We start from the raw sequence: 15,730 nt of genomic DNA, 5'->3' as shown, positions 1-15,730 counted from the left end.
TCACACACTATCGTTTCTGCAAAATATTATTAGAAATATTTAATTTCTAATTAGTCCTGCTCAGTGGCATGGGACCACAAAAAGGTATGAATACTGGGAAATAAGGATCATTAGGGTCCATCTTAAAGGCTAGCTATCATCATGCTACTCTTTCTATCACATACAAAATAATAAGTTCCTTGAATAAAGCATGTGACCAATCTAGTCACTGAAAAGGGACATTTCCCATTATTTATTATTGAATTTGTATTCTTTGTTACACATTAGACTTAGGAGATGTTGTTACTGTCAATAATCACTAAAAGTCTGTTCAGCTATGGGCGTGGGGATAAAATCCCCTTCTAGATGACTCTTGTGTTATTGTGTTATGCCAGGGAGTTCACTTGGGTTGGCTCTATAGTCTTTGGTGTACCCTATATTACTGTATGAGACCTTGCATTCAGACTTAAGGCAAGAGCTTAGAATCTGTTCTTAAGGGTGGCTGCTGAATTATTTTAAGTAGGGGAAAGGCTAGATCATATTTGCATGTTATTAGGTTCATTGTTACCTGTGTACAGAATGGATTGGTGGTGCAAAGGAAGACAGAGCAATACTGGAGACAGACCTGTTAAGAGTCTCTTTCAGAGAGTCCTTTAATCACAGGTGAAGTTTTACAGCTCTCAGCCCTCACTGTCATTACAAAGTTCTTCATCAACTAGACTGAAATTCAATGAATTGAAAGAAAGGAAAAAAAGAAAAGCCCTAATCTGTAGCATTTGCTAATTTCTGTGGCATACATACATACATACATACATACATACATACATACATACCAACATGGCCAATGTCAAGCCACCAACATGCTGTCATGGGACAGAGAGCTGGGAAGAGATGTGCATAACTGGCCAGTACGACCTGGCTCCAGCATCCACTGGGACCATTTTCTTAAAACAGTAGTCAGGAGCAGGTTAGCAGCTCTAGAAATGAGGGACCAGTTAAGCCAAAGCCCTTGTCCACATGGCCAACAGTGGGGAAGGCAGGCTTCCTAGGCACCTGCTTACCCTAGAGGGGGCTGCTGGGGGTTCCCACTACCTGCAGCAGCCTTCTGTTGCTAAAATTCCCCCCTGGGCCTTCCAGATCATAGGATTAAGCTCTGAGAGTGAAGGCAAGAAAAGGAACATGGTGGTAGAGGCAAAAATTATTTTTAAATTTAAGTGAATTATTTGATTTATTCACTGTAAGTAGCCTTTCAAACTGTTGAGAGTGAATCTTGGAGGGAGGCCACTATGGTATAACACGAAGTATCAATAATGCCTTTTCTCTAATGAGCAGCAGCTGTTACCTTTTTCCATAAAGTAAAACTCTGGAGACATGAATATATATTCTTTCTAAAGAGGATTTTAATGAACAAGGACCACTCAAAATTCCAATTACCAGATTCCTGCTAACAGTACCCAGTCACGTTGGGTTTTTCAAAGGAAATTTTTCTCTTTTTTACATTCACCATCTCATGTTCTTCCTCAGTATTTGCTTAAGAATTTGTTTTATAGAACAGTCTGAAACTTGTCACATTTCCAAACAAAATATAACAAACCAACCCAAATTCCCCGTGAACAGCAGATTTGTGTATGAACACTAGGCAGGCTACAGTTGTGCTTTTTCTACCCAAATTCCATAGCCCTTCAGATTTAGAACCTTCCTGAACTAGAGGGTGGGGAGACATCCGGCACGGACAGGGGGAATGACCTTCTCCTAGAAAGATTCCTCCAATGTGGGGGTGGGAGAGTAAGAGGAGAGAGCCCGTAAGCTAACAGGTCAGCATGTTTTAGGACTGAAGATATTTTCCTAATCGATGGAAATCGGACGGTTAATTAAGACCTGAGTTCTGTGGTGCTGTGACTTTGATTTACATGTCTTCTGCAAAGAATCTTCCCTTTTTAGTTTTTCAGAAGACCTAACACAAGCTCTTCAAAATCCCTCCTGAAAGAGTTACTGTATACAATATTTTGGAGACAACTTAAGACTGTAAGTTTCTATGTTTTTTATAAAACTGAAGAGTGAGAGCAAGAGAAGGAAGCAAAAAGCAAAAATGGAACTGACAAGCTGCACATCTTTCCTCAAGATTAATCTAAAGCTTTTTTTTTTTTTTCTTTAAAGATTTTACTTATTTGGGAGAGAGAGAGTGCATGCCCACACAGGGGGAAGGACAGAGGTGTAAGAAGAGGGACAGATTCTCTGCTGAGCAGGGAGCCTGACCTGGAGCTAGATCCCAGGACCCTAAGCTCATGACCTGAGCCAATGTCAGATGCTTAATGGACTCAGTCAGCCAGGCGCCCCTCAAACCATGTATTTTTTAACGGAAACACCACAAAAGCAATGGTGCGGCCTTACTGCATCCTATCAGGAGATGCGTGGTGTTGGTCTTATTACTGGTGATTAAATTTGATCAGTTGGTTAAGGCTGTGTCTGGCAAGTTTACCCACTATAAAGTTACTATTCTTCCCTTTGAAATTAACAAGTCATTTGTGGAGCAGAATTTTGAGACTAAGTATTTACAGGATATTTATCCCATTTTTCATCAAACTTTCACCAACCACCTTTAGTTCTATTGATGTTTTCCTAACTCCATTTTTTTCCTATATTTATTTCTTGTTATTTTACTGTAACAAACAGATTTTCTTTCTTTCCATTTCTATCAGTATAGACACACAGAGTTTTGCTTTATTCAATAGCTTATAACCCATTACTGTTTCTTTTGATGCTCAGATTGTCAGATTTGGACAGTGGGAACCTCAAGCTGGCTCCTATGTAATTTGGTAACTCCCCATCATTCTTTGAATGTTTCCTTGCTTTCCAGAAGAACAAGATATGCTGGGTTTGTCTTGTACTTTCCCTATCCCAGGACTGGAATCAGTTTTTCTTGAAGGAGATGTTTTATGCTATTTTTTTTTTAAAGATTTTATTTATTTATTTGACAGACAGAGATCACAAGTAGACAGAGAGGCAGGCAGAGAGAGAGAGGGAAGCAGGCTCCCTGCTGAGCAGAGAGCCCGATGTAGGACTCGATCCCAGGACCCTGAGATCATGACCTGAGCCGAAGGCAGCGGCTTAACCCACTGAGCCACCCAGGCGCCCTGCTATCTATTTTTAAAAGCAGGTCTTGGATAGTGGTTGTAAGTAATCTGTATTTATCATTTCTGATTGGTAAATTCGTTTCTGGTGAATTTGATTAGCATGAAAGGATTCTCTAGCACATAGTCACCCTCAATGAACCAGTCCAACTGAGAAGCAGACTCAGAATGGTGGTGTTCACGTATTCAGCTGGGTTTGTTCAACCTGAAGCAGCTTCAGATTTCTAGTGCAGTGAATGGTTCTTCCATCTAAGGTGCTACCATAGAGCCTGGCTCAGTGAGGAGTACACACGAGAACTAGCCCAGAAGGCTGCAATCCAAAAAACTAAAAGCTCATTCCAAGCTTCAAAAATTTTAAGGTGACTTACCTATCAGGACCACTTCTCCTGGAAACCTCAAGTTCTGAAGAGTAAGGAAAGGTCCTCCTACCTAACCATTTGAGAACTCTCAATTTTCAAGAACACAGACCATTAGAAAATTCCACTGATGAGGCAAGAGGCAAATCTGGCACACTAACCTCACTCAGTGTTTTTTTTTGGTGGAATGTTGAAACAGTCCAGTGAATTCCTGGGGACTACTCTTAGAAATGGATGAAGGGTCTTGATGCTTCTGGAATAATAGATCCATGTTTTCTAATTCCTTTCCAATTCTATTCTGTAAGGCTTTAAATGGGGCTATATCTTTTTCAATGTACATACATTTGAGAAACATTTCTCAAAATAGTTTGTTTATTTATTGATTTATTTAATTTGAGAGAGTGCACGTGTGAGCGGGGGTGGGGGAAGGGGAGAGAATCTTAAGTAGGCTCCATGCTCAGTGCAGGGCTCAATCTCGTGACCCTGAAATCATGACCTGAGCCAAAATCTAAAGTCACTGAACCAACTAAGTCTCCCAGATGCCCCTCAAAATATTTTACCTTAAAGCATTGAGGAAAAGGATAGAAACAAAAACTTGTAAAAATACATCTTTTAATAAACACCAAGAAATACAGTGCAGTTTCACTGAGGTTTTACATTGCAGTTTACAACAAACATTATCTATTATAGTGTATAATTACAAGTAAAGGAAACTCAGAGGTTTTTTTTTTTGGTTTTTTTTTGTTTTTTTTCTCCCATGGCTGGATAAACCAAATCTGGTGCATGATACCACATTTAAGGTTTGTTTCAAGCTGGCTTCCATAAAAGGCCCTTAACATTAATAGCTTGCAGCAACTACAACAAAAAACATATCCCCCATCACAATGATAGCCTGATGAGTGCTCAAAAATTACTAAAAAGGACTGTAAATACTTGCTTTCCTTTGATGGCTTTGAAGAATAGCTACTGAGAGCAAATCTGAAATATTAAAGACAATAAGGGAAACATCTGTTTCTTTTGCCTAGTGTATCCATAGTAAATAGTAATTTAGACTACAGATTATGAAAGACTGCAAAAGATGCTTATAGAAAAAGCTTCACATTTATATTTATGATCCCATGGACTAAAACCTGTCTAGTGTATTAATGGCTGAGTCTACTTTTCTTTAACATTGTTGATACTAAGAACAGGAAGATGGTAGAATTCTTGACACTTCTGGACCAATTTAGTGAGAGAGAGGGCTGATATTAAATAGCAAAGGAGGAAACTAATATTAATCTTAAAATTAAACCTGCCATTGTCTTGGAGTGATCAAGATTCAGCTATGTCTGAGTAGAGTAAAAAGGAATGGAACTGAAGGTAATCAGAAGCTATAACTAAAAAAACCATAGTTTTGCATGCTTTATACTAATGGCATTTAAAAATTATACAACGGAATTATTTGCTATATACATAAACTAGTGTTGTAATTAGGAAAAAAAGAAAAGTAGCACTTATATCCACAGAAGTACCAGAATCATATCCAGATTTGCAAAGAGGCATAATAATCTGTTAACCATGCAACTAGTGGTTTGTGGAATTTTTAATGGTTAATATAAAAAAATCTTTATGAACATAATGCTAATGTGTAGCAAAGTATACCAATTAAGTCAGCAGCTCAAATTTTCATAAGGGTAAAGACCCAATATCCCTGAATTTCTAAGAATTCATTTCAGTGTTAACACAGGTACATCTAAATGTTACCCCATTAGAAGAGATTTTAAATACTCCTTCCTCTTCAATACATCATCATACTTTCAGAGGTGAAAAGGGAACAATTTAATTTCTTTACCACTTTTGCCCATTCCCATGAATCTGATATGGTGTTATTATAGTGTCTAGGCTAATGTAGGTGCTCTAAAGGATCCAATGAACTGAATTTCTAAGCTCCAGAATATTGTTGATATTGTACAATAAGCCTGTCAAAAAGTCATGTCTCTAGTTGAAATATATTCCTTGATCAATGACTGAGAAATTAAGACCAGCTGCCAATAGAGTGAGACTGTTTCCTCACTGTTAGATAACAGTTTGATCTTCTTTGTTATATTAAAATTTCTTAGTGGATGGGACCGGATTTCATACTTTTCATGTATCCTCTATAGCACCCACTAAAGTGTGGAGCAAAGATATATGCTCAAGGAAATAATCAGTGACAAAGGCAGGAACTGAATCAAGAGTGAATGTGGTCAAGGTGAAGCCATAACTTACTTCACTCATCATTCAAAAGGCAGTCCACCAGAATGAATCTCTGATGTTTTCAGTGAAGAACAGATGCTTGTCCCCTACCACTGTCTAAAAGAGAACAAACCACTTGGGCCTCTTTCTTTGTCACTAAGAGATTATACAAGGCCATGAGTACTACTTGGTGGATGCTATCTGGAAAAAAAAAAAGGCTTTTCTGCCACAGAGGGGAAGCACCGATTCATCACATGGCCCATTTTAACTCTAATAATACAATTTATAGAATCATTAACTCTTGAAATTATGTTAAATGTTATCCATATTAGTAGATATTTAAAATATTATGCTTATTCTCTCTGACATCACTTAAAATGCATTTTTTAAAACACTGCCATGAGGTAGAAGATAAGGAATGCACAAAAGAAAGTATCTTCAAAATATGAAACTCTGTGTTATATAATTAGCCCCGAGAGAGAAGTAAGAAAAGTTACAGCCTTAAGCTGGCAGACTGACTACTGTAAAATATTACGCTTACCTGAAAGAAATTTCTTATATTTGAAATTGCCCTTTTTTCCCAGTTTAAGGTATTATATAAAAAGGACAATACACTTTCTAAAATACTCATAAAGATCACGTACAATAGCCTCTCTTAGTCTTCGTATTTTACTTTACCATGTTGCTCTAAATTACCTCAACTGAGACACAGGTCCTTTCCACTTGAATAACTGATTAGATATCAATATAGAGGTTAAAAATCTTTCTAGCATAAGAAGCAAGATAAAATGATTCACATTTTAAAATAATGTACTTTTCATAAAACTAGCAGCACTTCATTCTACCAGGATATACAAATTTGGCTTCATTGACTGGTCAGAAACAAAGGAAAATGTATGTGGGTACTTGTACAAGGGAAATGTGAGGCTACAAGTCTTCTCTGAGAACTAACTATTTCCACATTAGGTGGTGTGTGAAACTACTGGAATGTCAATTTCGATGGCAGAGAGGCGGGAGCGTGCTGAATAGGGCTGCGAGTAGGTATGCATACTGGGAGGATGGGAGTACAGTGGCTGCCAGAACGGAGAAGGCAAAGATTTGCATGCACAGTACCAAATAAACAGTAGAAGGGAAGTCATATACAGGCCCCCAGCACTAGCCATAGTGACATACACTGCGTAGTCAAACGTAAAGACTGGCTCAAACTTCTTATTCAGATGAATGTTATAAAAGATGACCCAGATGGAAGGGGAGAGGCTCACAGTACCTGCCAGGAAAAACAGCAGCCCGGCCACCAGGTGGCAGCCTGCACTATTGACCAGGCACTTGGCCAGTTTGATGTTGGGCACTGAGGACCTGAAGGCCGTGTTGCACATTCCAATCAGGCAGAGCAGCAGGGCACCCATCGCAATCAGGATGCTGAGAGGCAGGGCAAACTGGAGGACCCGCAAGTCCAGCTGGTCAACTGATGAGTACCAAGTAGTATCATACATCAGGCAGTCACTGCTCCCATCATATCGGGCACACTTCACCCACAGGCCAGTGTACACAGTCAGATTCTTCTCGTTTCTGTTGAATGTGATCAGTCGTAATTTCCTCCAGTTGGGAAGCAGAGTCCCCGCAAAGAGGCCTGCTACCGAGGCGATTCCACACAGGAAGGAGAGGACTGTGGCTGCATGGACATCCCGACAGCCCATGGCAGGCAGGCTTGTGCAGTACTGTCAGTCAGACTGGGGGGTGACACACAAGAGGACACATCATGAGGGGATAATAGGAGAGCATAGCAGGAAGGGTGGTGCTGATTGGCAGCACAACTAATGACGTCAATGCAAAGAGGGAAAGTCTGTCCCTGTTTCCTGTGTACAATATGAAGGTATATAAACACATGTGCATGTGACAGCAGAGCACAGGAGCACTCACCTATTGGTGAACAGTGGCTGCATCAGGGAACGACCAAAGATCTGATGTCATTGTACATGAGTATTTTATTTCCCAGCAAATCAGAGGAACAATCAAAATACTTTCAAATCCTCTTAACATTACGTATGAGTCTCTCAATTGTCAATAATCACTCATTCAACACACATCTACCAAATACTTTCCTGTGTCAGCCACTCAAATATATAGAGTCAGAGCACTCATCAACCATCAACAACAAACACCACAAATTCAGCCTCCAATGCTCATGTGAATGTAAAATGAAATGAGCATGAAGCTGAGGTGAAGGTGGCTCATAAAAGACAAATATGTAAGAAAAGAAGAATCACAGGACAGCAGACTGGCTGAGGGAGGACCCTGACTGGGTTCCAATCCCCACTTCCTCACTTACTAGAGAAGTGACCTTGGGTCAGCTATAGAACTCTGTGATTCCTTTTCCTCATCTGTAAAATGAGAAAAATAACAGTACCTGACTCACAAGAGTTAAGTATTCAGTGAGTTAATATACTGTTCACTGCTTAAAACATGTTTGGCATGCTGTAAGAGCAATTCAAATGTTAACTACTTCTTAGCACTCAGTGACCAGCTCGGTGCCTGACACACTGGAGCGGTTTAAAGAACATTGCTGAATAAATGTTAAGTAAGAAAAACCAACATCTCGTTCGTATATACTAGCATACTGGATAATTACAAAATGTAAATGAACTCTCCAGTGAGTTAGTCAAATGAAAAGAAGAGAACAAAGATACCTGAAATGATTCTGTTCAACTACTTCCTGGCTGATTCAAGATGACTTCCATGCTTTTCAAGTTATTACACTTGTGGTTATTGGTTATTATACCATTACTGCTCATATAAGATGAAAGCACAAATTCCTGAAGTAATGACAACCTGTCTCTATTAACGCTATTGTAAGAAAAAGAAAAAAGTAGCCAGGCCTTTCTTTCATTCCAAATTAAAAGGCTGTGTTCTTTTTCTGCATGTGACAAAGTATAAAGACCACTATCTAGTTCAGCTTTAATTCAAGAGTTGGAAATGCACTCTCCAAACACCACTCAAGTGTATTTTCTCTGCCTTCTATCACACCCCCAATGAGGCAACCCAACAGACCAATAAAGTAGCACATTTACTTTTTTTAGTCAGATGATGAAGGAAAAGGTTGAGAATATTATTGTTTCGGAATACAGTATGTGTTCAGAGTACCTATGACCCTCTGCAAAGTCAAATATTATTTGCTGTGATGGTGGAATAGCATTTCCAGGAGTTCAGGGGCCAGAAAGAAAATCAAAATGCTAAACTGGGTTAGGACTTGATCAAATGTGTCTGAATGGGAAGACACATTTTTTTTCTTTAGAAAACAACATATTTGCATATTTAATCTGGTCATGTAAACTAGGAATAATTTTACTAGCAGAAAATATATAGGTATATACATACCTATACACTGTACAATATAAAATCAGTTTAAGTACAAGTGAACCATATTTCAAAGTCCTCAATTTAGGCATAGTTTTAGGTTTTTCCATTAATATTAATTTGCTACTTGTTTATAATGTTGTCTTCTGTCAATATTACCAGGAGTAGCAATTACTTACAAATATATCGTTTACAGATGAAAACAAATCAAAGGAATTGTAGTCGTAATTTATATTTTTCATACAAAAGGGGGAGAAAAACTATCTTGCTTAATTTTAGCAACCAACCACCTTGTTTCAGTAATGGATACTGTGGTTCAGGTTTGAGGATGTTTATGCTGGAAAAGGCTACTAATGATGTCAACCTCCAAAATGTAGCTTCTTACTAGTTTTTGCTCATTTACCTGTCTCCCCCATATGCTGTTAGCAACTTGTACAGTGCCCAGCATGTAAGTCATTCTAGGAATATTTGAATAAATGAATATTTATTCACAATGTATTTATTCACAAAGTTAGGCTACTGATAATGCAGAACTGGACAAAGAAGTAGCTATTACCAAGTAGTAATTCATTCAATGAATCAATTCATTCAACTCAGGTACTTACTGAGTATCCTGCACATGCAAAATACTGTTAGGCCCTGGAACAACTGAAGATACTAAGATCTGGAACCTGCTCCAATATGTTAACAATCCAAGTGAGGGAAAGAATATGCTGTTCCATGAGGAGTCAATTATGCTGAGAGTGAATCAACTGTATGATTACTACATGTTAAAGGGTAATTGTTAAATATCAAGCAGAGTGAACCAGTAAGGTACCTGTTTATAAAAAATGTATCATCCAGGGTTAGAGAAAGACTAAGCAATGAAAGAGAATGATGATTTGATTAAAGCTGTGAAGACATAAGAAAAAGGTTCCCTCTCTTTCTCTCAAAGCTTCAGAACTCCTTTAGACAATGTACTCACAGTTCTAACCCAATCATAAATTCCCTCTTGCTTTCAGAGATAGAGGTAAAAAACTTGGGAGTATCAGTAAAATTGAGATTTCTCCAATCAAGCTGCCTTGTACCACTAATTCCTACAATGCAAAGGGGATGAGAAATAAGATCAGAATGAATGACTTTGTTATTATAAACAAATTTCTGTAATTCTTAGATTATAGACTATCAAATGACACTAATGAGCAGAGGTGGGTCAATATTCACTTCAGAATTAAGTGTATTCAAATTTAACCTGCATCAAATCAACACAAATGTTGTATCAGGTGCCTGAACTTGCTTTTACTGAAGCATCATTAGCTCAGATCCCAGAGACTGACTGAAAGCTCTAATGTACACAGCCACCAAGGATACCATGACATTTCTTCAGAAGGGAAATACTATTAACCTCAATTCTTTAGCTAATTTCAATCTCAGTGCTGGAATTAATGTCCTTGTTCTTTATAAACTTCTCTGGCTACTTTCCTTATGACCTGGTCTTAACTCCACATCTGCATGATCTGATAAGTCATTTATTTCACTAGAGGGATGAGGAATCATTTCATAGGGAGATGGAATATAGTTAGTGATTTAAAATTGAAAATAATGCTGATTCTCAGATTAGGATTTGTTCATATTAAGAGGGTGAAAGATCTCTACTCTTGTCCCACACCAATTAATTTTTAACCCAAAATAATTGTTTCAGATGCAAATCTGATCATTTCACTATATTTCTTTCTTTCTTTCTTTCTTTTTAAGATTTTCTTTTTAAGTAATTTCTATAGCCATTGTGGGGCTCAAGCCCATAATCTGGAGATCAAGAGTTGCATACTTCACCAGCTGAGCCAGCCAGGTGCCCCTCACTACATCTCTTACTTTCAGTGCCTTCCTATTTCCCTCAGAATACAGTTTCTAAATTTCAAAATTTTTCCATGGTTCCCAAAGATTCAAATCCCACCATCAGTTCCTATCAAATTCAAATTCTCAATCTCCTTATGTGTCACTCTCGCATCTAACATGTTACAGACTAAGTAGCCATATTGCTTTTCTTCTAACTCTTCAAATTTTGTAGTTTTATATTTGGCTAAGGGCTTTACTTCATGCTATTTTTCCTTCTAGAACTTTAATTCCATTCTCCTCTTTGCTTCCTAAAAGGTATTCATTTTTCTAATTTTCAGGGAGGCTGGCCCTAAACCTGTTCTCTCCTCCCTTCTTCTTAACCTTCCACCAGCCCTGGTTATACACTCTGAATTCACCGTTTTACCTTCTCTTTGGGAGCAGTGATTATGCCTATAATTCCTTGTTTAGTATTTATCTTTCTCACTAGACTGAATTCCAGGATGACAGAGAGCCTTCTCTTTTATTCACTGTGTCCCACACTGATACACAGAAGGAACTTGATTTGTTAAATATCTGAACAAACAAACAAACAAACAAATGTAAGGTCCATATGGGTATGGTCAGGATCTAGAGAGAAAGTTACAAATCTGCTCTGTTATCAGTTTCTTTCTTTTCTTTCTTTCCTGCTTTCTCATTCATTCATTCATTCATTCATATCCTGTGTGTTTGACAGTCTCCAAGTTGCTTCTAGACCATGCCCTCCACTTTCCATTCATTAGCCAGTCTCTCCTATTTTTTAAAACAAAGTTCATTTTCTTCCCCTAAAACAGGCCCCTAAAAATGAGACCATTCCCAAGTATTTACATAAAGACTATTCCAAAAATACACAACTAAGTTTGGCAACACTAGTTAACTTTCACAGTGGCAAGGAGTCAATCAATTATACCTGTGCTGATTCTCATGTTTTCAACTCAATAGGTTTGTTACTACTGGATATACCCCCCCTTTTTATTAACAGGTTAATATATCAAATTAATTTCTGTTTATCCAAGCAATACTATTTTTAGAGCAAAACAATTTATTATATTTGTATTTGTATTTTCTTTTTAATATAGCAATGGAGAAAAAAGATAAACATCTTTTTGCCATATGAAAATCTCTTTTTGGAACTGTAGAAAATGTGCCAGGTTAAGAACACACTAACAAATCTAAGTAGGACTCTTGAACACAAACTAGGCAAGAGCCTTAAGCTGGGTCAGATATACAGATATCTGGGCTTGTTTTGAGTGGCAACTTGATATTATAGCCCAGGCAATCAAAGACCCAAATGCCAGTCACAACCTACCATTTACACACTGGGCAAGGCATCTATGTCCTCTGAACCTCAAATATCTCATCTGTAAAATGTTCCCCAAGGTATGTGTAAGATCATGCATAGTAAAGCCCTTTGTAAAACAGAATATGGTCAGAAATTTAAGTTTATAATGATTATTAGTAGGCTTATTTATTTTCTTTAGCTAGGAACGTGCTTTTCTTCTGGATCTCAGCAGTCAATCACAGATGATTACAGCCATGTAACAATAATAACAGAGCATTCTCTATGGAGTAGTTACTGACCAAATCAAATAAGCACTCTGTTTCAAAACAAGCACTTCACATTTGTCATCTATCTATTTCATGGTGATTTTTAGAAATAGATGGATAAAATTTGGTACACAGTTAAAGGTTATCAAATATGTCATTTTCAAATAAAAAGGTTTGCAAAAAGATACCTGTCCTGTGCATTCAAAGAAGTCTGAGGCAGAAATAATACCTAACAGCTTTAGGAATTCACAGACCCACCACTATGTAATTTTTTCAGGGATAATCCGGAATAGTTATATGAGAAGACATGTGTAACAGCAACTACATTACTTCTTGATGGTAAGATGAGCAGTCCCTTTTACCTGTAATTGAGTTTTCTTAAAAACTACAGGTTATCAATTACTGCTCTCACAAAGGAGGTCTATCATAAAACTTCATTTTCTTGAACAAGAGAAAAACATGACATCTGATATACAGTGGAAAAAGGAAAAGGAGTAAAATCAAAGGATGTACTTACTCTTTGAGGTACTTGACAGGTCTAAATCAACTTTAATCAACTTAGAAGAAATATATGCACATCTGAACAGACAGAAGAGATGATTGGGCCTAAAGAAACAGGAAAAATGTCCTAAATAAATACAGTACTTCTTTAAATTATACATGTTTGTGTATACACACACATATAAACACACACACACACACACACATAATGGGTTTTTTATATTCTATCCAGGATGAATAAGGAGGCCCAAGGAAACACTGTGCAGTTAGTTGTCTTGGAAGTAAGACAAATTCATTGTTTCTTTTGTACTTTTTAGAAGGATCCGGATAACAAAACTAGGTTAAGTTGATCTGCACTGTGCGTCCTAAAATTTGCAACTAGAATGCCTTTTTGAGTTTACAGTTCCACCAATGGCTCAACGTATCATTTAAATATGTTTCCATAGATCTATTTTAACCATCAACAACTTCCTTTTCAAGTACTATTTATCACAATAGGTAGGATGAGGATGCAAACTTATAAACGCCAGAGAACTTCCTGGATTAAAGCATTTATCACTGGCCCCATTATTATGCAGAATGTCGTCCTTAACAGTCTCCCCAGAAGAGATTTCAAATTATGATTTTTTTTTCTTTTCTAAATGTATGTTTCTTAAGTTGGTATCATGCATAACTGGTCACTCCCAATTAAGGGAAAATTGTTTTACAATTAAAAACTCACACTAGGATCCCTGAGCTTTCATTCTAAGTGGGGTTACCAAGTCTGGCCTTCCTCTAACGTGGTAACCGGCGCCTTTCAAGGCCGATTACACACAGCTTGGGCTTCAGAATAAAGCAAACCAAGCTTCCAGCGCAACCCGCACTCCCCTTCCTCTCCTTTCCTTCCCTTAGAGCCCCGTCCTTAGGAGCACCAGAGCTAGTAGAAAGAAAGGGGGAAACAGCGGGGGGAGCTCTCCTGGTCAGAGCCAATAGAAAGAGACCGCAACAGTGACTGTTACGGCTCTCGGAATAAGCCCACCCCTGCAACACTGAGTGGGTTTGAACCGCGAGCAGGTCATCATTACACAACCAGCTGGTGATTCAAAAATAGCAACCTGCAGCTCCACACCGCACACTCCGCCGGCCAAGCCCAAGCCCTCGGCTGCCCCTGCAAGACATCTCGACATTTCCATACTCCTGTGTACACAATTTTTTAAAGCCTTATCAAATATCTCCTCATTCAATTTTCACGTCCACTGACGTGGTCAACAGTTTTCAGTGTCGCTGACTCCTTCGATTTAGCTATCTTACACAAAATCCTCAACGACTTGTGCAAAAGACCCCCAAATCAGATTCTTGACCACACCTACCTGTACCTCACATCCAAGACATTTCATTTCACTCTCCCACACTGAGAAGCTTCTTAGAGCGTCTCCCTCTCAGCTTCCCCGGAAGTGCGTTCCTAGCGAGCGGCCCCGGAGGCTTCTGGGAGCGTAGTCGGGTTTTCCCGAGGCTCTACTCAGGAATGCCCTGAATAACTGGGAGACTACAATTCCCAGAATCCACTGGGCCGCGGCTGCAGGCAACATCCTGCGATCTCCTCCAGCCTTTCTCCCCCACCTCCCGCCTCCTTACTCTGGTTGCGCCGTTAGCTCCGTCCAGATTTGGGTTACAGGTGTTTTTAAAAAAAAAAAAAAAAGTTAAACGAAATAAAACTAAAAATGGTTTGGAGTTGGGTACCCAAGTAAATATTTCCTACTAAATGTGATCTCCCCGTAAGGTTTGTTAACAAAAGTGCTTAAATACTTTTTTCCACAAAGCATTTAACAAAGCGCAAAGTAGAAAAGCTCAAACTCTAGAATTGATTTTGAAAATGTTCAAAGGTACAGAGAACTTGAATAGTACAATGAACACCCATATGCTCACTTTCTGGATTCAACAATTATCCACATTTATCTTATCTCCACTTACGTTGTGATGACTAAGGTGATAGGCATCATGACACTTCAGCATCCTTAATTTTAAATATTTAAGAACATATTTAACTGCCTACTTTAATATGAGGTTTTGCTACATATTAGTTGGGTGGCCTTGGGCAAGTTACCTCTCTGAGGTTATCTGTAATGAGGATAATAAGATTATCTCCATCATAGAATTGTCTTGAAAATTAAGGAACTATATACAGGCAAAGCGCTGAGCACATAACTAGCTATTAGATATCTAAAATAACTTTACTCTTCCGCACAATTTCAACTATCCTGTCCCTTTCTTTGTGGCTTCTCCTAAATATGAAGTACTTTATTAGTGAATATTGGAATTAAAATAAAGATTTCAGAAGTCTTGAATAGGACTGATGCATTTTACATATATAAAGGATGTGGAAGTGTCACGATGCATACTAATTTCAAATGGCCACACACAGAGATAAAGTAAATGTGGCAAATGTTGATAATTCTTGAATCTAGAGAGAGGAAGTGTATGGGTGTTCATTTACTGTTCCAACTCTCTGTATCTTTAAAAATTTTCAAGATAAAAGTTTGATAAAAAGCATCACATTTTAAACAAAAGTAAAGGGTTACATCCATCCTTATCCCACTCTGCCCCTGTACTTAACTTGGGCAAGTTAAGTAGCCTTTTTCTGCCTCAGGGTCTTACCTGTAGTAAAAAAAAAAAAAGGTAAGGATTAAGTGAGTTACTACTATAGAGAAGTTTACAACAGTGTCTGACGTTGTTTTTACCATTTTTCTTTTTGTGTTGCTCGAGGAACTTTTTATTAGTGATGGAAAACACCTTCTCATCTTCCATACTGCTTCAGAA

At 38.1% G+C, this 15,730-nt stretch overlaps 1 protein-coding gene across 1 annotated transcript; it reads right to left on the bottom strand.

Moving 5' to 3' along the window:
• Positions 1-4,175: 4,175 nt before the first annotated feature.
• LOC111147329 (claudin 12) lies at positions 4,176-14,384 on the bottom strand. The gene is made up of 3 exons (XM_022503320.1): positions 14,284-14,384; positions 12,951-13,039; positions 4,176-7,410 (listed from the first exon to the last, which is right to left on the bottom strand). Exon 3 carries the CDS (start codon positions 7,375-7,377, stop codon positions 6,643-6,645), a length of 735 nt encoding a protein of 244 aa, XP_022359028.1. The 5' UTR covers positions 7,378-7,410; positions 12,951-13,039; positions 14,284-14,384; the 3' UTR covers positions 4,176-6,642.
• Positions 14,385-15,730: the final 1,346 nt, after the last annotated feature.

The sequence above is a fragment of the Enhydra lutris genome, unplaced genomic scaffold (assembly GCF_002288905.1).
Source record: "Enhydra lutris kenyoni isolate GAN:26980312 unplaced genomic scaffold, ASM228890v2 scaffoldscaffold16, whole genome shotgun sequence".
NCBI classification, from domain to species: domain Eukaryota; kingdom Metazoa; phylum Chordata; class Mammalia; order Carnivora; family Mustelidae; genus Enhydra; species Enhydra lutris.
This window is presented reverse-complemented; position numbering and strand designations above follow the sequence as displayed.

Excerpts from the sequence above, each read along its gene's own strand:
- LOC111147329 (XM_022503320.1), bottom strand. The coding sequence starts at position 7,377 with ATGGGCTGTCGGGATGTCCATGCAGCCACAGTCCTCTCCTTCCTGTGT.